The sequence below is a fragment of the Alligator mississippiensis genome, chromosome 5 (genome assembly GCF_030867095.1).
Source record: "Alligator mississippiensis isolate rAllMis1 chromosome 5, rAllMis1, whole genome shotgun sequence".
NCBI classification, from domain to species: Eukaryota; Metazoa; Chordata; order Crocodylia; family Alligatoridae; genus Alligator; species Alligator mississippiensis.
In genome coordinates this window covers 115,987,239-116,009,745 of record NC_081828.1, presented here as the reverse complement: position 1 = coordinate 116,009,745, position 22,507 = coordinate 115,987,239, and the positions used below count along the sequence as shown (strand labels likewise).

At 42.1% G+C, this 22,507-nt stretch overlaps 1 protein-coding gene across 1 annotated transcript; it reads left to right on the top strand.

Moving 5' to 3' along the window:
* Positions 1-14,689: 14,689 nt before the first annotated feature.
* Positions 14,690-20,956, top strand: IGFBP1 (insulin like growth factor binding protein 1). The gene is made up of 4 exons (XM_006272376.4): positions 14,690-15,163; positions 16,800-16,978; positions 18,598-18,726; positions 19,944-20,956. The coding sequence occupies exons 1-4, from the start codon at positions 14,719-14,721 to the stop codon at positions 20,073-20,075; spliced, it is 885 nt and encodes a 294-aa protein (XP_006272438.2). The 5' UTR covers positions 14,690-14,718; the 3' UTR covers positions 20,076-20,956.
* The last annotated feature ends 1,551 nt before the right edge of the window (positions 20,957-22,507 follow it).

Here is a 22,507-nt window from a genome sequence, read left to right as displayed (position 1 = left end):
TCAAAAATCCTGAGGTGGATTTGCACTTTCACAGCTTTTTCTAAATGCCCTGGACAATTTTGGGAGCAAATAGAACTCATCGGCCTGCAGGGAGCATGGAGGTGGCCTGCGCTGGCTGGATGCATCCCCATGAGCAGGATCATGTACTTCTCTGGGGACAAACAGCGGTGGCGCACCTTTTGCCGGGAAGTGCCCATTCCACATGGACCCCGGTGCATAGCAGGTTATCCTGGGTGAGGTAGGGGAGGCTAGGGCCAGCAACTGTGCTGGTCTCAGCAGCCTTACTTGGGGTGCTGGGGCTCTCCAGAAGCTGCAGCTGTGGTGTTCCTGCAGCAGGGAGCTTGGGTGGCAGCTGGAGTGTACCTCCACCAGCTAAGCTGCAGTTTTGGGCAGCACATGCTATTGCCATGTGCAATGCCCTACTTTTTTTAGCATGTTTTTTTTTGACCCCGGGATCTCCTGAGGTCAAGAAAGCCCCCCACCCTGCAAAGTAGCAGTGCAGGGAATACCTGCAAATGCAGTGTGTGGCACTGTAGATGGGTTTGTGGTGCCACATACAGCATGTCCGTGCTCATCTGGATGTGCCTGCAGAGGCTAGCAAACTGGGAGTGCTTTTGCACAACTCCCAGCAGGCTGACAGAAAGCTCTGAGCCCAGCCAAGCAGCCCACTACCCCTGATTAGCCAGTGAGGCACCTCTCTACAGCTGTACCACTTGCCAGCTTTCGGCTGTCTACAGTGGCTGAGGTGGGGGGAAGGATGGAGCCCCCCACTGCATGGGTTCCCCTAGCTTGGGATCTGGGGACACATAGTTGTCCGTCATGCCGGAAACTGGGGGGGGAGGGGAAAGGGCAGAGCCCCCTGCCACACAAGTCTTCCCCAGGTGGCTGACACAAGGCTGGGTCCATGTAGTAGGGGAGCTCCACTCCGTCCCCTACATGCAGCCACCCATGCCAGCAGGAGACAGGTTTTTCTGGCTCCCATCTGTGACAGCCCAGGGCCAGGGTGGGGCAGGGCCAGCCCAGCGCTCTTCTTGAGCAGATAAGCACAAGCCAAGGCTAGCACACCACTCTGTAAGGGGTGCCTGGAATGCCAGAAGACAGTGAACTAAAGTGACTTGCTGCAGGATCTGGGACAGAAGTTCGATATACTGCTCCAACATGAACCGATTAATTCTAATACTACATTTGTCAAGGTCTATTTTAGACCAGGTTCCATCATTTTAAAACTGGTCAATATGTGTTGAACTTCTATTCTGTTACAGCTTTAGACTCGTTTCCAATCCCTTATACTAATTTATATGCAATGTCTATAACTAGCCATAATGTAAGAGCTCCTAAATCAAAGGAATGATATTAAAAACACACAAGATAGGGAAAGGTGGGCAGTGTTATCAGATGTAAAATGAAAAACAGGAGGCTCATGCATGCAAGGTCTGTGATAGAGGTAGGATTTGACCCCCAGGTCTTGTATAGGTATGTCTGTACTGTGGAAGCTGTGTGTCTATGTTGTGTGCACATTCCAAAAGCCAGAAATGTGCTGCTGCAGATGCTCCAAAGTGCTCTTCTGCAGCTTGAGGGCAGCTACCAGGGAGCACCCTGGAATACTTTCACAAGCATGTTTCTGGGTTTGAAGCATATAGGCAGTAGGGCTGTGCAAAGCTTTGGGTGCTGATTTGATTCGGAGGAGATTCGGCCCAATTCGGTGACCGAATTGCCAAATCTGAATCAAATAAGGGGACCAATAAAAAGGTGCAAATTGATTCAGAAAAGATTCAGAGAGCTTTGATGATTTGGGCAGCCGCCACCTGCTGCAGCAGGGAGCTGGACCCAGACTTGGAACTGGTAAGAAGGGGGCGGGGGGGGTGGGCTGGTAGAGGGGGGAAGGGACCATGAAGGGACCCCTGCCAGGCCCCATCCCTGCCTGCTCCCCCAGTCCTCCCCCCCATGGCTGCCTCACCCACCCCAGCTCCCGGTGCTTTAAAAAAAAGCCCCCACTTACCAGGTGCTGCTTGGTGCAGGGGGCAATCCCTGCTGCCCCCTACTGCCCCATGATGTATGGGGGGGAGTCTGCACAAGCTCCCTAACCCCCACCCTGCTGCTCCAGCCTCCCCATGGCTGCACCGCCCACCCCAGCTCCAGCCCTTTAATTAAAAAAAATCAACACCCCCCCGACTCACTAGCTCCTGCAGTGACCTTAGGGCTTTGTGGGGCTCATGGAAGAGCTCCCCATGTGGCACAGGGCAGTGGGGGGCAGTGGGGATTGCCCTCTCCCCCCTGCCTGGCAGCACCTGGTGAGTTGGGGCTTTTTTTTCAAAGTGGCAGGAGCTGGGCCAGGTGGGGCAGCCATTGGTGGGGCTGGGGGGTGGATAGGGGATGGGCCTGTGTGATTCAGAGATTCGGCAGTAGCCAAATCTCCGAATCGGATTTGACCAAATGGATTCAGGACAGTGATTCAAATCGCCAACTCGAATCACTGTCCCCCGAATTGGCCAAATCCAAATCTGAAGCGAATACTAGCCACTCCGCACAGGCCTAATAGGCAATGTGTGTTCAAGGCCATCTCAGCTGAGGCAGACTGCCAGTGCTTTGTATATATGCCCTGAGTCATAGGTGAAAGCCTTTAACTACAGGACCATGTTAGACTCACTAACCAGAAAACTTGTAGCCCCCTTGTACCTATGGAAATGTAATCTGATATCCTACCCATGTCTTTAGGGCCTAATTAGGATGCTTTTGCTATCCATTCCAGAGGTAAAACTCTCCAGTGCCCACACCAAATTCCTTTCCGAAGAACACCCTGACCCTCCAAATACACTCCTGCAGGCAGTTTGACAGAGCTAAAATATGGTGACCATCCAATCATGATTCAAGGCATATTCATTTGATTAACTTTCCAGTGTGTGTATGTGTATTTGTACATGTTGCTCTAGCTGTTTATCTGGCCTCTTAGGATTCCTTTTGCAGCGAGGAGCATGTGACCTGATGGAGAATCAGAGCTACTCCAGGCTTACAGGCTCAACAGGCATGGTAACAGATGTCCTGTCATTTCATTTGGTGTGAGCAGCAAGGCTCTGTAATTTGGGAATTAGGGTCAGAGAGCTGCTATGTTGTTGGAAACCTCCTATTCTTAAGCAGAGTGCATATTGGCAAGGGCTGTGCAGATTTGTTATGACTTCTTATGCATATGCGTTATGATACAGTCTTTTAATAGTCATAATTATTTGTCTACAGGACTTGGTCCTATCTCTTGTCCCACTTCTGTTATACTTTGCTAATCACACTTTTCCATTCCTCAGGCATCTTATCCCAGACTCATACTTCTTGTCCTGGTAACTTTATTCTTGGGCTTCCAAACTTCCAAGCTCAACCCTACCCCATTCCCAACAAGTCTTGCCCAGCTTGCCCAGCTAGTCCCAGTCGCTCCTTTCCCAGCCTAAACTGCACATCTATTATCTTTCTCTCTTCCCACCTTGGCTTCCAGGGGTACCTTCTCACATTCCGTCTCCACTCCCAGACTCACTTGTCCTCCCTGAACAAATTTCAGGAACATATAGAGACTAATTGAAGTTTACTGGAATTTCCTTAGTGGGGAAAGCAGAATGCACAAGTGTAATTGAAAGCTAAATTTGAATCATGTTGTTCTTCCCCCTCTTGAGTAAAGAACTAACCTATTTACATGCTAGTTTCAAGATCCTGAAGAACCATTTTCATTTACTGCTCTGGGTAAAATCAGGTATTTGATTTACCTATGGCCTTTTTTCCCCCTATATTCTATTTTTCCCCCTAGATTTCCCCCAATATTCTAATTATTTGAAATAAGATTGTTAACAGATAAATGGAAACAAGTAAGGTTGTAGCAATTCTGTCGCCTGTGTATTAAGGCAAAAGCAGTCAGATTTAATTATCATTCCTTGTTCATCTTGCACTCAAAAGTCTGATCAACATAAACTGAATTTCAGCAAAGTTTGCAGAAGCCGAGTGGTCACAGTCCACCATAGCAATATTATTGTTATTTATATTTTATTTGGTGGTACCACCTAACAGCAAAGCCCTGTTGCGCTCTGCAAATCTATATTCAATAACTGACCCTGTCCAAAATGCTGAGAAGAGGAATTTCAGTTTCTTGTTCTAATTTCAATGAACAGTTGAAATAAAGGTGAATCTCTCCAAAAGGACTAATTTATTATTTAGTATCTATAAATCTGAGCATATTTCACAATGAAAAATAACTCCACATTTCTTTTAGTTACAGGATTGCATTTATATTTAAGATAAATAACTGCCGTTTTAGCAACAGAGTTTTCTCCTCCTCACCGTGCAGATACAAAGTAGTCTTGTGTGAAGAACTAGGAGTGCATCAGTTCAGTGTTTTAATTGCTATCCTCTAGTGGCAGGAAAGGTGAATTGCTATTTTGGTCTGTTCCCAGCTTTGCATACTGTTTTTCTAAAAGCTCAGGTTTTGGTTATTTGCCTTACAATAAATAACATGCTGGTACATAAAAAGTTTTTTCCCCCATAAGAATGGGGGAAAATCCTACTGAAGGCAAAGGGAGTTGCCAGAGCCCAGAATCTTTCACAAGCTGACCTTTTTCTTAATTTGGATACTTAATTATGTATTCAAGAGCCTAACTTTAGGTGCCCAGGATTTAAAATGTTGGCATCAGATTCTCAAAAGTCTCCGTAAGAATGAAATGGGGGCTTTTTCCCTTAATACCTCTGAGAAAGAGGGAGTTGGTCTCACATATCCTTGAATCGTACTTTAAATAGTTCCTTTCAACTGAATTACAAGAGTTTTAGCAGGTTCTTGCATCATGCTATTGTGCTGCATGTTGAACGTGACACAGGATGTTTTCTAAGTTCAGAACAACCTTCCCTCGAAGGGACCCCTGGATCACAGTATTTTTCCTTTAGTAGTTAAACGGTGACCTTGACCCAAGTATTGTTTTTCAGTACATTTGTTGCACAATCTACCTGCTGATGGTGACTAAGCAGTAGGGTGGATGGAGAAGCGCAAAACAACACACAGAATATATAGAAGGGGGCTACTTCAAAACAAATGCCATAGATAGCCTTTAGTTTGGGCATGTGCCATTAAGCCAGTTTCCAATGAAGGGAATGGCAAAACTCGCTTTGACTTCAGGAGTGCTAAAAAGGGAATGCTCCTACTGGGAGTTCGTTGCAAATCTACACAATTATAGAAGGATGACTTTAAAGGGGCAGTCAGGTTAAAAACATATTTTAAAACAACCATATGCTAAGGTAATAGTTTGCAATATTTAGTTTAACTTATCCATTTGATGAAAGCCCCCTTTTTCACATCTATCTATCTAGATCGATAGATAGATAGACAGATATAGATATATCTATCTATCTATCTATCTATCTATCTATCTATCTATCTATATATATATGGTCATGCATGCATACATACATATATACATACATAGGTTTGAAATAAACCTTAAACACCATTAGTTAATTCATTCTAAAAGTAAATGCCCCTTTCATATCCAATAGAGAAATATATGTGCCAAACTACCAGTAATGTAGAATGTTACTTCTAATTTTAGTGGTGCTGAACTGCAGACCGTTATATTCAGTTAGAAAGACTAACAGATACGCACTTGGACAAATTCCCAATAAGTATTATAAACCCTCTACCTTACTAAGAGGTTTTTTTTGTTCTTTCTTCTTAATTTTGAAATGCCATCAACATTTTGAAACTTGAAAAGTTTGCCCTTGATTCTTAGATTCATAGATGTTAGGGTCGGAAGGGATCTCAGTAGGTCATCGAGTCTGACCCCCTGCCCTGGGCAGGAAAGAACGCTGGGGTCAGATGACCCCAGCTAAGTGCTTATTCAGTCTCCTCTTGAAGACTGGTAGGGGACTCAAGGTAGGGGAGAGCACCACCTCCCTTGGAAGCCTATTCCAGATTCTGGCAACCTTTACTGTGAAGAAGTTATTTCTAATGTCCAACCTAAATCTTCTCTCCATCAATTTGTGGCCATTTTTCCTAGTTACTCCAGGGGGTGCCCTACTAAGTGGAGCATCCCCAATTCCCTGCTGCCCTCCCCTGATGAATTTATAGGCAGCCTAAGATCACCTCTCAGCCTTCTCTTGCGAAGCCTGAAGAGATCTAGATCCCTTAGTATCTCCTTGTAGGGCCTTGCCTGCTGGCCTCTGACCATACAAGCAGCCGTCCTCTGAACCCTCTCAAGATTCTCCATATCCCTCTTGAAGTGCGGTGCCCAAAACTGGATGCAGCACTCCAACTGTGGCCTGACCAATGCCACATAGAAGGAAAGCATCACCTCCCTGGACTTGTTTGTCATGCATCTGCTAATGCATGATAAAGTGCAGTTAGCCTTGTTGATCACTCCATCACATTGACAACTCATGTTCATCTTGGAGTCAACTATGACTCCAAGATCCCTTTCTGCTGCTGAGAAGGTCATCCCCCAGCCTGTAAGTGTGTTGGTGGGTTTTTTTGCTCAGGTGCAGCACTTTGCACTTGTCTTTGTTGAACTGCATCCTATTTCATTCTGCCCATTTTTCCAACATGTCCAGATCCACCTGGATCCATTCCCTACCCTCTGGTATGTTAACTTTGCCCCATAATTTGGTATCAGTAGTTGCCTTTCTAAAAAGAGACTCAAGTTAAAAGGTCAAACTGTCAAACATGATCAAAAGCTTAAAAAAAACAAAACAAAATAAGCAAACTTAGGTCCCTCCTTAGAGCCCCCTGAGATCTTCAAAAGGTTTCTCTCAATTCCTACATTACCCTGTAGGATACTAAATTCCCTAAAGTTTAAACAACTATGTTTCTTGGTAATGTCACCTATATATCTCATTTTCCAACTCTGTGCAGAAGCAAACCTATCTGCATTCCAACACCACTTACTCATCCCTCAAAACTAACACGTTTCTCAGACCAGACGTTGGGCCTGATTCAGCAGGAGTTATTAAAGCAAAATTATATATTATGCCCCACACAAAAGAGAGCTGGAATGTGGGTTCTGGAAATCTGGAGACTGTCTCACCCTCCCTTCCCCTTTCCCCCTCCCTCCTCCCAACAATAAACCCACTAGTGCAGAAGTTAAAATTCTCACCTGGAGGTGGGAGATCTTTTTTTCACATCTTCATTCCGCCTGAGCAGGAGCAGGAACATGAACACAGATCACCTCCTATGTAACAGGAATTTGGGACAGTTTAGTATAGAGAAGAGCTGATACCAGAAAGAGATGTAGAAAAGAAGGAATAGAAAAAAGTAGGTAAACCTAATCATCCTGTTTCTCCAAATACAACAATTTGACATTTCCATGGTGGAGTAATACCATTTGTAGTTACTTTAAGAACAGTTAAGTTAAAAACAAAAGTTTTTGTAAAGGTGACAAACTCATGCTGGCTGGCCAAAGCCAATCTCTGACAGATCACCTGGGGACCCAGGTACAGTGTTTAAGTGAATAAAGACAGAGGTAGGTGCTTTTGCAGAGTCTAATGCACACTGAGAGAGAGGTTTTTAGGCTGTGTTTACACACTTCCATGCTGAGACAAGGGGCAACACTAGAGAAGTATGGCTTGCCTATTCCTCTCTTGCTCATTCCAGATCCAGGAAATGGGGTTCTGCAGTTGCTTTGGAGCATCTCTCAACATGTGTCAATAAACCCACATGTGAATATACTTGCACCACTTCTCAGCTGGCAACTGATGGTGCCAGCCGCCAAGTAGCTCCACCCACCTACTCCTGAGCAACCCCAGGAATGTGGTAGCAATGCTGCTCTATGAGGTGGCCCTCTACAGCCACTTTTGGGGATCTTAGTCTCCAACATGCTTGGGAGTGGCCTTGGGAGTACTTTGGCGAGCCCAGAGTGACTTTACCAATGAGTTCCCAGATATGGTACATGCGAGCATGAGAGCCGTGTGGGGAGAATGGGTGCTGCCAGCAGCAGCAGGAATAGATGCCCATATGAGGACCCCCAAGAGTGGCTTTAGAGTGCTACTGTAAAGCAGTTACATTGCCTTATTTTCAGGATTTGGCATATGCACCAGTAGGCCAGGTACAAGCATGTGCAAGCTTGGCCCAGGGGTAATATAGAAAAGCCCTTAGGGGCATTTGATAAACCTCCTTGGTGTCTAGCTGCAGCCTTCAAGCTCTAATTATCTACAAATCTGACCTGAAGTCCCTGACTTCAGGTCAGTGAAATCCTGTTGTTTTCCAGTAAAGGGATAGTAAACCATGACATGGTTTATTTGGACCACTCACTGGGAGAGTGATACTCTATTGACCACAGTCAAATAGCTGTTTGTAAAGAGAGGCACTCCACTTTCATCTTTAGCAAAGTACCTCAGCAATCTAATCTTAGCCTTTTGCTTTCTTTCATTACACATTAATTATATCGATTTTTTTTTTTTTTATCCAGTAACTCTGTGTGATTTCCGTGTTTGATCACACAGATTACTTATACAGTAGGTCAGACAAATATTCTTGTGACATTTAGTCTGATCTTCTATGTATATTTTGATATAACAGGTTGGATTAACCTCTGCAGGCCTGGGTGTTTCACCACTGCATGTAAATGTGGCTTGCTTTTGTAGCTGTGCTTTGTTACCTACTGGAATCGTCATCTCTGAGGTAGCTGCCTCCTGGCTGATCAGATTAAGTTGCCTAAGAACAGGATCCATAAAAAAACAAGCATAGTGAGTAAGTGAGACAGTGTGTGTGTGTCCATCCCTTAAAAATGCCTGCTGTCTCAAAAAAATAATAGGGCTGAACTAGAAAGCGTCCAGAGATATGGACACTTCATCAAAGACATGGGTCGGTTTCTCAGCAAAAATGAGACTGAGAATACTGGTGACTGTTTAGTTTGGATAGAAAGTGATGAAGGGGAGGAAAAAATAATGGTAGAAGCAGATCAAATAATAATCTAGTCAGAGAAAGTAAATCCTGGGTGCTCCAGTTACAGATTTGTACTAAAATAAGAACAGGAGAAATATAAATTAGTGAAACTGCAAGGCAGCCCATTTAAAACTGCTCAAAGGAAATAATTAGGCCATAAAACTTGCTCACAAAAGCTATCCTTCAGGTGAAGAGCAGCTGGGACTTTCAAAGGAAGCCAAGAGCTCAAATTCCACTGAACTGCAATCAAAGCTGAGCAAGCAACTCCCTTAACCTCCTTTAAAAATCCAAACCTTATATGGTGAATGAGAACATACGTGATTACATTTGAGAGGGCAGAGATATATAATGGGAGTAATTATCTCATTTTTTCAAGGCAGCATGCATTAACTACTCATTGGGGGTATTGAGAAGAAATTCCTAATGGAAAATCCTCAGTGAAGTGATTTTTGCAGAGTCCTCTAGAGCAGCAGTTCCCAACCTCGGGTCGTGACCCAAGTGAAGGTTGTGGGGGCAATGCCAGTTGCACCAGACACAAAGGACGAGTCGTGCCACGTGCTGGGAGCTCCCCCGCCCCTGGGCTGCTGCCAAACTCTGCTCCCATCAGTGGGTCGCAGCAAAAAAAGGTTGGAAACCGCTGCTCTAGAGCATTTAGTTGGTCCACTGTTCCAAACAGGACACTGCATCACATAAGTGCATAATTGCCAGTTAGGTGAGGGTAATATTTAAACATCACCAAGATGCCCAAACCTCTGTTAAGCAGCAGTCTTGGCCAGTAAGTATCTAAAGTATCTTAGTTCCTGCTAATGGAGGAACTAAAGCATCTAAACTAAAGCTAATCTAAACTAAAACATCTGAACTAAAGCTAATGGAGGAACTAAAGATAAAATCAACTGAAGTATTGGGTCTCAACCAGGGTGCTGCAAGACCTTTTCAAGGGTGCCATGGTCAAGTGAAATTCCCACACACCTCTGTTTCCACAAGACAGGTGTGGAGCCAGACCGGGAAAGTGGCTGCGTCAGGAGCAGGTGCTCATGCCTGCATACATTTTATCAGTTCTATGTGGTGTCAGTACCATCAGGAGTTGGTGGTAGCAGCCTGGAAAGACACTTGGTTGAGAACTACAGTTTTATGGATATATCTCCAAGCTGCCATGCTGCCACCACCACCAGGTAGAACTATCCTGCACCTCTATTTCCTGGAGGCACATGTGGGGCAGGACCAGGATATGGTTGTAGCAGAAGTGTGTGCTCCTGGCTGCATTAAGCTTCTCTGATATACTTAGGAAGCTGCAACAGTACAACAGTGGTTCTCAACTGGGCTCAATTCAGAAAAGTTAAGGAGGGGTGCACTGAGTCTAAAAAGGTTGAGAACCACTGTATTCTGGTATTACTTACAGGTCTTAACCAAGATTGGCTCCTCCTTCTGTAACATAAATATGAGACAATCCTTGTTCCAAATGTTGTGTCCTCTAAATTACAAGAAAGAAAAAGAGTGTTAATGACATGTTAATCCAAGGACTGGACACATGGCAGACTTACACTGGTGCAATTGTACAGAGATATAAATTACACTTGGACCTGGAGCAGACCTCTAAGGGTAGCTGCATGCAGGAGGCTGATATTGCTGCGCTTTGCTCCTAAGTGGTGAGATAACTTAGCAACAGCCTGTGTACCTTCCACATGTAGTTAACCTAAAACAAACTGTGGACACATGACATTTACACTAGTGTAGTTTCACCCTTGATTTTTCCTGGGATAATTCTACACTGGGTTCAAGTGACATTGGTACAGGCCTGTAGGCCTTAATTTACACTGATGTAAATGCTGATTATAGAGTCATTAAGCCAACAGAGAAGCAAGAGGACCTGTCTAAGTTCACGTGTCATCTAAAGCAATGTTTCCCAATTGGGATGACACAATATCCTTTCAGGATTGCTGCAGTCAGGAGACACATATGGGACCAGACAGGAAAGTGGATGCGGCAGCAAGGGATGCTCCTACCTGCATTAAGTTTATCTGATAAAGTAGGGAAGCTTAGACAGTATAACAATGGCGCATAAAATTTTGTGGCGAGGTGCCATAAGTCTAAATGTTGACATCCACTGCTATCATAGCTTGTCTAAATGGGAAAGTTATATCTGAATTAATTAGGGTGTGAATTTGAAGTCAGGAAGGTGAAAACAATCCACAAGAACTCCCTACAAAGGCACTTTTGCTTCTTATGAGTGCCTGTGTGTGGTTTAACATCCTCTATTGCCAAAGCCTTTCTGGACCATTTATTCTTCCATGGAAATAAAGACTTAATCCTGATGCCGTCAAAGATCCTGAAGTCTTGGTTCATGCCTAAACCATAACAAGATTTTTAAACTGGCCCTTCCTGTCTACAGAGCCTAGTTAATTCTTACATTAAATATATCTAATCAAGACTGATCATCATCAAAGACAATGGTAATGGGGCATTAAAGGGAAGTATAGGTTGGAGAAGGTGGTTCCTATTTGGCCAATAATCTTGTGTTTAGGGCAAGCAACTAGAAAGTGAAAAAACTATTTGCACTTTACCAGATCCATAGGAGAGATTAGAATCCAGCTCTCCTACATTCCAGTTGACTGGCATAACCACTTGGCTATACAATTACTCTGAGAGTAATCCTATAGCTCTCTCTCTGGCCCTGTGAGACTTGTGTTGTTAAATCATTGAGGTGCTTCTGAAAAATATTACCCAGTCACTGTAAATATTCAAGCAAAGAAATGTATTTTCTAGAATGTAAATAGAAATAACACATTTTAAGCAAAGACTAGAAAATATTTGTGGCAAGTTAGTTCTGAAGTTAAAAAAATGAATATTTGCAGTTATAACCTACGTGTTTCATTTATCCGATCTTAGTAGAGAAACAATACCAAGTGACCTATATGTTCAGTTAAAAGTAGCTAATATTGTTATAATCACAGGGGCTTGGAAAATCTGCTAATGTATACTCTGCAAACCACATATTATCCATAGAAATTCTTCTGTAAATCATTCTAAGTAATGACTATATTTAAGAAAAGCATAACTGATTCAGGAACATTTTTTTCAAAAGGAGGCTAAAACTGTTTCTTATTTTCTCTTTTCAACCACCAGGTAGGGAAAGTCAGTTCAGCCATAAGGCTGAATGTCACACATACAGAAGAGTTAGAATTATGGGTTGTTTGTTTCAGGACATCTGAATTAATGTTGAATAAATGAAAAGGATGTAAATTGGACACGTCTACACATTCATTAATGCACCGTAATTATAGTGCATTAAGTTTAGTACCTGTAATAACAGGTACTAACTTAATGAGCCATAATCAGCACTACTGCACAGTAGCACTGGCACACATCTTTTAGGTGATGATAAAGTACAGTAGCCTAATCCTACTGTACATTAGCATGACTTTTGCCGTGACGCGCTAGAGTGCAGTAGAATTAGCCTACTGCGCCTCTCATATCTCGTATAGACACCCCACTGATAACTGGCTTACTCCAATGTACTTTGAATAGGTTCATATGCAATTTATGTGATATCATCCCTTTTATTATATCTTTTAAAAAAAACACCTTATTTAAACATACGCAATGGGGTCCCAAGGGAGGTGGTGCTCTCCCCTACCTTGGGGGTCTTCAAGAAGAGGTTGGATTGATATCTGGCTGGGGTATTATGATCCCAGAGCTCGTTCCTGCCCAGGGCAGGGGTTCAGACTTGATGATCTGTTCAGGTCCCTTCTGACCCTAAAAACTGTGAAACTATGAATCAGATGTCCTTACAATGAACCAAACCAAACAAAATCTACAGATCTGAAGACTATGGGTTTTTTGGAGGAATTAAGATTTGAATCAGAACTGAGATCTACTGGTTAGCAATACTCCAACTTGAAACTTAATGTGTGCACTGTAATTGTCTTCTTTTACGCATTCACTTAATTTTGACAAACAAACAAAAACATTTCAAAAGAGGCTTCTGCACAGGGAATTGAAAGTTCCTTTTTCTCCATGTCTCTTTTTTTTCTTCAAGTAATTTTAGATAGCAATTGAGATCACTAATGAATTGCTATAGTCTTGCTATGACTTGCAGGAGATAACTAACGCTGAGAGACTAAGTAAAGCTCAGTTTCATACCTATTAAACCACTAATATAGGCGATCTCTGGATTTTTATCATTTCCAGAAACTGGTCTTGTTTAAGAGAAGTATTACATGTGTGCGTGCTTTCTTATATAGTTCATTTGGCATTTGTACAAAACCTGCCTGATTTCAAATTGTGAAGCCTCACCCTGTGTACTGAATAGAAAGAGCTCGACCTCTTTCTTTGCGTGGCTTATAGTAGACATTACAAACTCAATGGCAAAAAGTAATCATTAGCCCTGGAAAAGACTGCCGTACTGTACTTTCCCAGTGGAACTCTGTGTCACAACTTTGGACCAAATTTACATTAGAAGAACAATATTAAAGGCAATTAAGATACTCTGGCTCTAGCTTCCATAAACAACCAGTAATTCTGGTCCCTTCAGTCATACGACTGGAGACGCAACAAAGGGGCCTGATTTTTCAGAGGGCGGGCGCCAACTCCGTTCTTTTAATCAGGCTTCATTAAAATGCCTTGAGTTGGGCATCTAAAATAGGCACTTTCAAAAAGGTAGATCACCAGATATAACTGATAAGGTCATTTATCTCCTTATCTCCACATATCAAAGGATTAACAGTGCATTAACTACTGCGACACAACATGGGCATCACAAAGACAAAAAGCAATCAACAAAATACGAAGTCATACAGAGTGCAGTGCATTTTACAATCCTCCTTTGTGGTATCCTAAAATGTTTACAATAGCAGAGAGAAAGAGGAATTCCATTTAAAAACAAAAACATTTACCACGCTGCAGCTGTTGGCTTCTTTACTGTGGAATTTGCTATTTCAGGCTTAGGACATACATACTGCAAATGCCAGGATAAATTTATCTATGCTGTACCGTAAAGGTTGATTTGTTTTGCCTTTATCTTAGTGACAATCCCACCATACAAAAAGAAAGAAATAAATGCTTTCAGATGAGAGTTGAAATGAGATGGAGAGGTGACATTCCTGAGAGAGACTCAGGACAACGTATTTCTTCCCACTCTGCCTGACAAGCATTGTTTTCTCACCACAGCAAGCAAGAAGGCTCAGCTCTTTTACTTGCATCAAAGAAAGAGCAGCAGAGACTGAGCACATCCATGAGAAATCAACTCAAGCCTTGACCAAACAATCCTTCCCAACAGGTTAATGACATGAGCTCCTACGCATGTGTTCAATAGTTATGGGATCTTGATAGCTTTATTACCCTTGGGGGCCTCTCGTTTGGTATGTCAGTGTCCTCATAACCTGGAACCACATGATGAAAATTAAACAAGCCTTTGTTGTATTTGTTGCTGGGGAAATATTAAGTCAGCTGCTCCTCTTTCGGCGGGAGTCCCCCCTTCTCTTTTTAACATTTCAATTTTCATTGAATGGCAAGGAAAGGGGACAAACAAAAGGAGAATCTTATCCATTTCCCCTCTGGTCTCCCTTGCCCCAGTTTTTAAAGCTGTCTTTATCAGTCTGGGAAAGAGCAGGAAAAATAAAGGCATTCTTTCTTGCATCTTGAAAGAAAAAAATAAATAAAGGGGGAGTGAAAGGGGAGGGGGAGAAAGGCGAGGGACGGGAACTACCAATGAAAAGATGCTCCTCCAACCCTCCCGTTCATATAATAGTTAACTTAGGGTTAACGATTAATAGGCCAGCAAGCAGTGTATAAATGGCCAAGGCTGAGATCCCACTGCTAGCTGGATGTTTGTAAACTGCCTCCTGCGTCTTTGCAGACTGAGCGCTTCATCTTTGTGGTCCTCACACATCCCCAGAATGACCAGTGTGAGGTCTCCAATCTGCTGCTGCTGGCTGCCATGTCTTCTGCTGCTCCTCAGCACTTACCTCACTTCTGGAGTCAACCTCCAACCCATGCACTGTGCCCCTTGCACTGAAGAGAAGCTTGCTGTCTGCCCGCCAGTGCCCGCCAGCTGCCCAGAGATGGCTCACCAGCCAGGTTGTGGCTGCTGCCAGACCTGCGCTCTCCAGATGGGTGAGCACTGTGGAGTGTACACAGCACGCTGTGGCCAAGGGCTCAGCTGCCATGTACCTCCAGGTGAGCCCAGACCACTCTATGCCCTCATCCAAGGGCAAGGAACATGCCTGCCAACCAGTGATGCAGAAGGGATACGGATGGCAGAGGCTACAGGTATATAAATGCTGTATATCCCTAGTGTATGCTCGTGTCAGCAGAAAGCTTTATACTTCTGGTGCCAGGTTTATATTGAGCTAAATTCCAGCTCTTAGTGATAATACTAAAGGGGATAGGGCTGACTTGTGTATGAAATTAAAGAGTAAGATTGTATGGTAAATTTAGAAGAGTTAAAACATGAGATTTGGAAAATTTCTCCTTGTTCTGATCCACATCTCATTATAATACTCCAAAAGACCAAGGGTGGAAGGCAAAACAAGAAAGAAATCCAAGCGCATGAAGTGGAAGAGCCAGAATTCCCCTCATGCTCCTTGGCCCCAGAGGAATCTATTGTCCTTTTGTTTGGTTTGCTGTTAAATGTTCATAGTAAATAGGGAGTGTATAAAGGAATCCCAATGTGTTGAAGGTCTGGCCCTGACTGGAAGGTAACTGAAGGCAATAAATGATACCCACTGGCCTAAATGGACTAATGGGTATTTGCATTAGCGTATTAACAATGGGAAGGTATTTGATGAGGGGAGAGGTAAGCACACTAAACCATTAACATCTGCTAAGCTCTATAGCTGACTTACGCATTTTTTCTTCTGACAACTTCTTTGCCAAGATTTCCTTTCATGGAAATTAAATTGACGGAGCCATAAATCCCTGAAGAACTTAACTTGACCATCACAATAGTGGATCTCAATGTTAGTATCTATAATTTTTTTTTTCATTAAGGACAGAACCAGTCAACAGTGGCTTCAGTGCTATTAGTTAAAATGTTTCTGAATACTACTGTGAATTTCAGCAACTTTGGCAATTGAAATATAGCTTTTTTGATTTTATCAGGAGAAAAGTCCATAAGTTTATGTGCGTCCCTCCCTCCACATCAGTTTATCCTACATATTATGCTTATTGCTATTTTTTCAACTTGTTTGTAAATTGTTTTAGGCCCTGATCCAACAAGGGTTTTAAATATGTGCCTAACTTTAAGCACTTGAAAATCCTATGGACTTGTTAACATCTTCTATTGATTTCATTGCAACTTGTACACGTGTAAAGTTAGGCATTTGCTTTACATATCTGAGGGCTTGTTCTGCCCCTTGTTTGTTTGTTCTTCCACAAGCTGACTGGGTCTGCTGACTCTATTGCCTATTTGTGTGAATTATTACCCATTGACATGTGTTAGCCAGGCTCTGGAACAAATTAAAATATGTCAGGGGACCATGTTTAGAACAACTCTTTCCAAGAATGAAAACAAAATGCATCAGCACTGGCTGGGGAAGGCTCCAAATCAGTTATAGTTTTGTTTTCAGTCTTCCAGTTTATCTCACAATTCACACTATTTACTAAGTTAGTTGGTGCTTTTTGTTTGTGCTCTGACTTCAAAATGGTAATAGAGTAATTAGCTTATCAGGGAACAGCTAATACATGTGTCCTGCTGAGAAATCACAGGGTTTTGATTTGCTGTGATGCACAAGGAAACTCCCATGAGATTGATTAGACTAGGCTCACAGGAGTTACACACCCAGGAGTTTAACTTGACTTTTTTTTTTTTTTTTTGGGGGGGGGGGGGAGGGGTTGGTCAAACTAATACAGGAGATGGCTAAGGAAGGGAGAGGCTATATCACAGGATATTGTTCTTCTTTTTTAGATTCTATGGAACCTGAAGATATACCCCTCGAAGGTACTGAAATGACACAAGATCAGCTGCTTAACTATCAACTGATGTTTCCCATTGGGCAGGACAAGTCTATTCCTTGGAATGCCATCAGTGCTTATGAAAACATGAAAGCCAAGAGAATCACTGAATTAAAGAAATGGAAGGAACAGGTAGGTTTGCTTGTAAGGCTTTCAGGTAGCAATTGATTTACAATTCAGAATGAAATTGTTACATGAAACTAGAGGCTGCACTGGCTCTACATCATTTTGTGTCACTGGATAGCAGCCCCACTTTTTTAGAAAGTCCTGATCAGAAGCTTCAGTTGTAAGCACATGGAAAATAACTGGAAGATGTATATATATTACTTAAGGCTCACATAGATTCCTTTGCACAGGGCTGAAATTCATCCACGATGCATATCAGATTCTATCATCACGCTTATATCTAGAGGTGGGGTTTTTTTTAATAAAAGGTGTGTGTACGTGTGTGTAAGTAATTTAAATTACCACTTGGGGGCACCAAAGAACAGAAGTTAGAATAAGCCATGGAAGCAATTGTATAGTATAGAGCTGAATTAGGAGCAGGCATACCTACAATATTATGAGACAGTGCCAATGCTTCTGCAAGGACCAAAGCTGGAGGTTCCTGGCTGGAGGGTCTGGCCTTTTCACTCGGGGTCAGTAAGGAAAATTATCACCATATTTGGGATCAGTAAGAAATTTTCATGATCAGAGTGGTATGGACTGTGGGGGGTTTTACCTTCCTTTGCACAGGGTGGCGTGGCCTTCTACCCAGGATCTCTTAAGCCTGTATTAACACCATTTCATAGAAGCAGGATGTTGGCTGCCATGGTTCCCCTGCTTTACCTGTGGCTGGCTAGGGTGTTAGGGCTGTGTTATGTCAGGTTTGATGATAGTCTTATGTAGAGTTTAGATTATGGATTTTATAGGATGGTTTGGTTATGGATGATCCTGCCTCAGGCAGGGGGTTGGACTAGGGGACCTCTGAAGGTCCTTTCCAGCCTTGCTTCTCTAATAACAAGAGTTACAGAAAGCATGTAACCCTCATTTTTATACTTCGTAGGTTTTAATAGAATGTTATCCCTGATGTAAAATGATCCATTGCTGTTAAATTGTTGTCCAGTACATTTTAAGAATTTTTGACAATTGTATGAGCCATATGTAATGATTCAGTTATACTTATTTCTAAAAATAAAAACCAGAAAACAGTTTTAAGCAACCTTAATTTAAAATTAAAAGTACCATTACCTTTTGTGTGCATATCAGAAAGAATGATTCATTTCACTGGGTTTGCCAGGGGCCAGCTGAATACAGTAGACACAAAAAACAAGCATTTAGAAAATTGTTTTGCAAAGTACCTATTCTACACACACAAAACAACACAGGGACCTGTCTGACATGGAAATGTGACACTGGATCTTAATGTAGTCAATATGGCTGCTGTGATGTATACCAGTTGGTGATATGGATAGCTGCCATATTACTATTCTTGTTTAATAAGGGATACATTCCAGTGTGAAAGAATTATAAAAATAAATCCTCATGCTTTTAAGGACAAAAAATATCTCTAAGAACAAAAGACAAAGGGCTAAAGCATGCCTTGGCATTTTGTATGTCATTTGGGCTCCAACTGAAAGAAATGGAAACTGCACATGATTCAACCAACTACTGATTTTATCAATGTAGTTTCTTCTCTTAATTGACTATGTTGTTTTTTATAGATTCTTTGAAGTTCATCATTTACATTATTTATGTAAATATTCTTACAGGGACCTTGCCAGAAAGAACTCTACAGAGCACTGTACAAATTAGCTAAAGCTCAGCAGAAAACTGGAGGCGAGATATACAAATTCTATTTGCCTAACTGCACCAAGAATGGATTTTATCACAGCAAACAGGTATATTTATCTTCACTCCCTACTCACATGCTGTGCTAGTGGTCAGTCTCAGCCAACTTTCCAGTATATCAAGTCACCTGTAAACACTCAAAGCGTTTTCAGAGCCGGATGAATTGGCTGTGAAAATAAGAATGGTTTCTTGGGAACAAACCACCTTTTTCTCTTCAACTATATAATACTTAGATTAATGGAAACAGAAGCTGAAGACCTCTTTTTATCCACAGATTAGTTGTAGAACGTTGTCTCCCCAAAGAATGTTTCCAGATTAGCACTATCTCCATGCTACCAGCCAATATTCATTTACCATATCCACCATGCTGACTGCAGAGAGAGATATTGTGGCATCCCCATTGAAAACCACTGCTTTAGATGATGTCATGTCAGTGCATAAGACTACAAAGCATGGTGGATGTGTAAGAATGGCTACAGAAGGATAAAAACATCTATATATTCTGGTTAAAATTAAGGTCCAGTTGAAGTCAGTGGCAAAACTCCAATCAGCTTCAGTGGGGCTGGGAGTTCTCCTGAGATGAGATGATTAATAGCATGATTATTAAAAGGAAAAATACAGCTGAATACACTGTGTAAGAATTATCTTACCAAAATAGTTATTCAGGAAATTACCAATCCAGGTCCAAAATCACTAATTAATCATTAACATCCCAGCTTAATACATTTGTATTCAAGATCCCACCTCTCCCTGCCCCCTCCCTCTACCCAAACAAGCCATGCTATTAAATCTCACTCTTGGTCTGTGTACCAACACAGTGCAACTCTTGAAGAAACTGTTTCCATAAGATCTAGTTGGGTACCAACAGAAATCAACATAAAAAAATCCTTATTTACATTAGATGTTGGGGGATTGGGCCCAGGTTCTCATCCACTCCAGGTTCTCACCTCTGCCTACATATTCTGCTTCCTCGCATGCTCTCTCCTCAGAAAGATATTTCTTTCTTTTGGGAAGTAGGTGAGCATAATTTTGGAAAAGGCTCTAAACACCTAGTAGGTCACAATACTGTGCTAAGTGGGGTTCAATTGGAGTCATGAGTTGGGAAAGAATAATGTGGCATACAAAAAAAATCCCTGCAGCTTTCTTATGCCTCATACTTACTAATGCTTTCCAAGCCCCTGTACTCGTATACAGTTTATGTGTGTTGTGTATGTGCACAGTTTCTCAGAGTCAATTTCACAGTATCTTTTCCTGAACTTTCTCATAGTGTGAAACTTCTTTGGATGGTGATTCTGCTGGATGCTGGTGTGTCTATCCAAGGAATGGGAAAAGAATTCCTGGCTCTCCTGAGTTGAAGGGTGACCCTGAATGTCAGCAGTATCTCGGTTCACAAGAATAAGACCAAGCACATGCCAGCATTTGCATTCACTCATATAAGTCTTTTGCAGGATCCTGCAGCCTTTTAGACTGATTAAGTGAAGTGCGCATGTATATCTCACTTTAAGCATATCAGTAGTCCCACTAGTGATCAGTAGTCCCACTAGTGACCAGTAGTCCCACTACCCACTAGTGGTAGTGCCACACAAGTCAATGGGACTACAAAGATGTTTAAAGTTATATATGGATCTATGTGACTGCAGGGGTCCTATACACCGTAGACATGTATATGAATAATACTATAATGAGCTGCCTTTGTACACTGCAGATTCCCTAGTATGAAATGCTGCTGAATTATTTATTTCACAGTAACTTTATTTTTGTCAGTGTTATTAATTTATATATCCACATCCTCAAACACTTCATAACTTTATATGTAAATACTTAACATTATTGTTCTTAAAGACATGCATTTTTCTATTTTGGAAGAGTGCTGCTTGTTCAATTTCACTTGGCTTAACACTAACTATTAGGAAGGAAGTGGCTTGTAAAACTTGCATTTTGTATTGTGTATTTATAGTTTGCAGATGTAAAGCAGACTTTAAAAAGCTTCTGGGAGAGAATATGGTTAGGAATTTATTTAAAACCTGTTTCATTTGTATATCATGTTACTTTTGCACCTCTGTTTCAATGTCAATCTTTTTCTTAAAAAAGAAATTCTGAATCAGGATTATATAGGGAAAAACTAACAGGAGAATATTAGTTTATATTTTCCTCATACATGCACTGGATACATTGTAACATAACAGGCGAAACTGTAAAAACTGTAACAGGTGTAAATTTTTCACATGTTGACATTGTCATGTTATTTAAAATGAGCTATTAAATAATTTCCAATAGTCATTGCCGGCCTCTTGCTTTCAAAGATACATTGTACTCTAAGCATAGGTATCAAAGTTTAACCCTTCCAGTGGAGCAGGAATAGACCCATTTTGTTCTCAGAGGATGAGTAAGGTGGGTTAGTAAGGCAGTATAGTTGAAGGGAGGAAGCAATCAGTTTGCAAAACGAGTGCACAGGTTCTTACCCTTAATTGCTGGAATGGGATGAGAACAGCAAGGCTCAGGAGAGAGTAGGATAGGCAAGAAAAATCATCCAGTAGGGAGCAGGTAATTGAAACACAGGAAGTTCTTAAGAGGAATTCGCATGACGGCATCAAGACAGAGAATGGGTCTTTTGCTCTTTTCTCCCCATCTTGGTCACAACCCTAGTAACAAAAGCAACTCAGCAACTAAGAATATTTGGGCATCTGCTTCACTGCACAAATAATTTGGGAAAACTCCTGCATTCAGTACAACCCTATCTTTTTATGTAGTACTATTGCCTTATCACTTTCTCCCAAGTTTTCTTCTACCGCCCCTCCACCCCTTCCCTCTCATCTATTTTCTTTTTCTATTACTTCTTTGTATTCTGGAAGCTTTTGCCCTGGGAAAAGTGGTAGCCCATAAGGGAAATTATTAAACAGCTTCCTGGATAGGCAAGCTGGATCCAGAGAAAAACTCTAGAGCAGCAATATGTATCTAAAAGGCAGTATAGAGACCTACCTGAGACACAGAGCTGTGCTTCATGCCTAGAGAGTCATAGAATAAGGGAGTGAGGGAATACTAAAAGTATCCCTTAGCATGAATAGGAAGTGCTTTCCCCAAGAAATCCACTACTACCTGACCTATGCAGCAGGAGTTTCTCTCTCTGTCTCCCTCTCTCTCTTCAGTCTATTCTAAACACTGCAAAAAATGTAAAGGGAGCTGAGGAAGTGGAGAGAAAAAGGGGAATTGGGACTGGCTGAGCTAAACTACATACTTACAGAAAAGGAAGAGTGTTACCTTGTCTCACGGTATGCTGGGAGGGGAGTTCAGTTAAAAAAGACCTGTGTGTTCTTGGCCCAAGCCTTGGGTTTAGCATGCGAGAGGGAGGAGGCTTCTGGAAACTACAAAACTGATACTGACTTAAGATAAAATATCCTGCCCATTTGATCTTGCAATTGCCTAGAACCAGGCTTTGCTAACTGGGAGTATTTGCTGGATTCCAAAGTCTGTTACGGTGTTTTAATTAGGGTTTAGTGAATACAGTGGGAAGTGAATTCTGTTTCACAGTTAAGATGCAGAAGGAAGTATCATACAGTTTTTAGAGATTTAAGTCACCTACTATCATCGGATCATAGGAAAATAGAGCTGGAAGGGACCTCACAAGGTCATTTAATCCAGAGTTTCCCAACCTCTGGGCTGTGGCCTGGTTCTGGGCCACTAAGAGATGGCTGCCGGTCTGCAAGGGGGTTGGCTGCTGGACCAGAAGTCCAGAAGTGACCGGCCTGCTGCGGAGTGGCAGCCAACCCTTTCTTATACTGAGTATAAAAAAGGGTTGGCTGCCACTCCACAGTATGCTGGTCACTTCCAGAC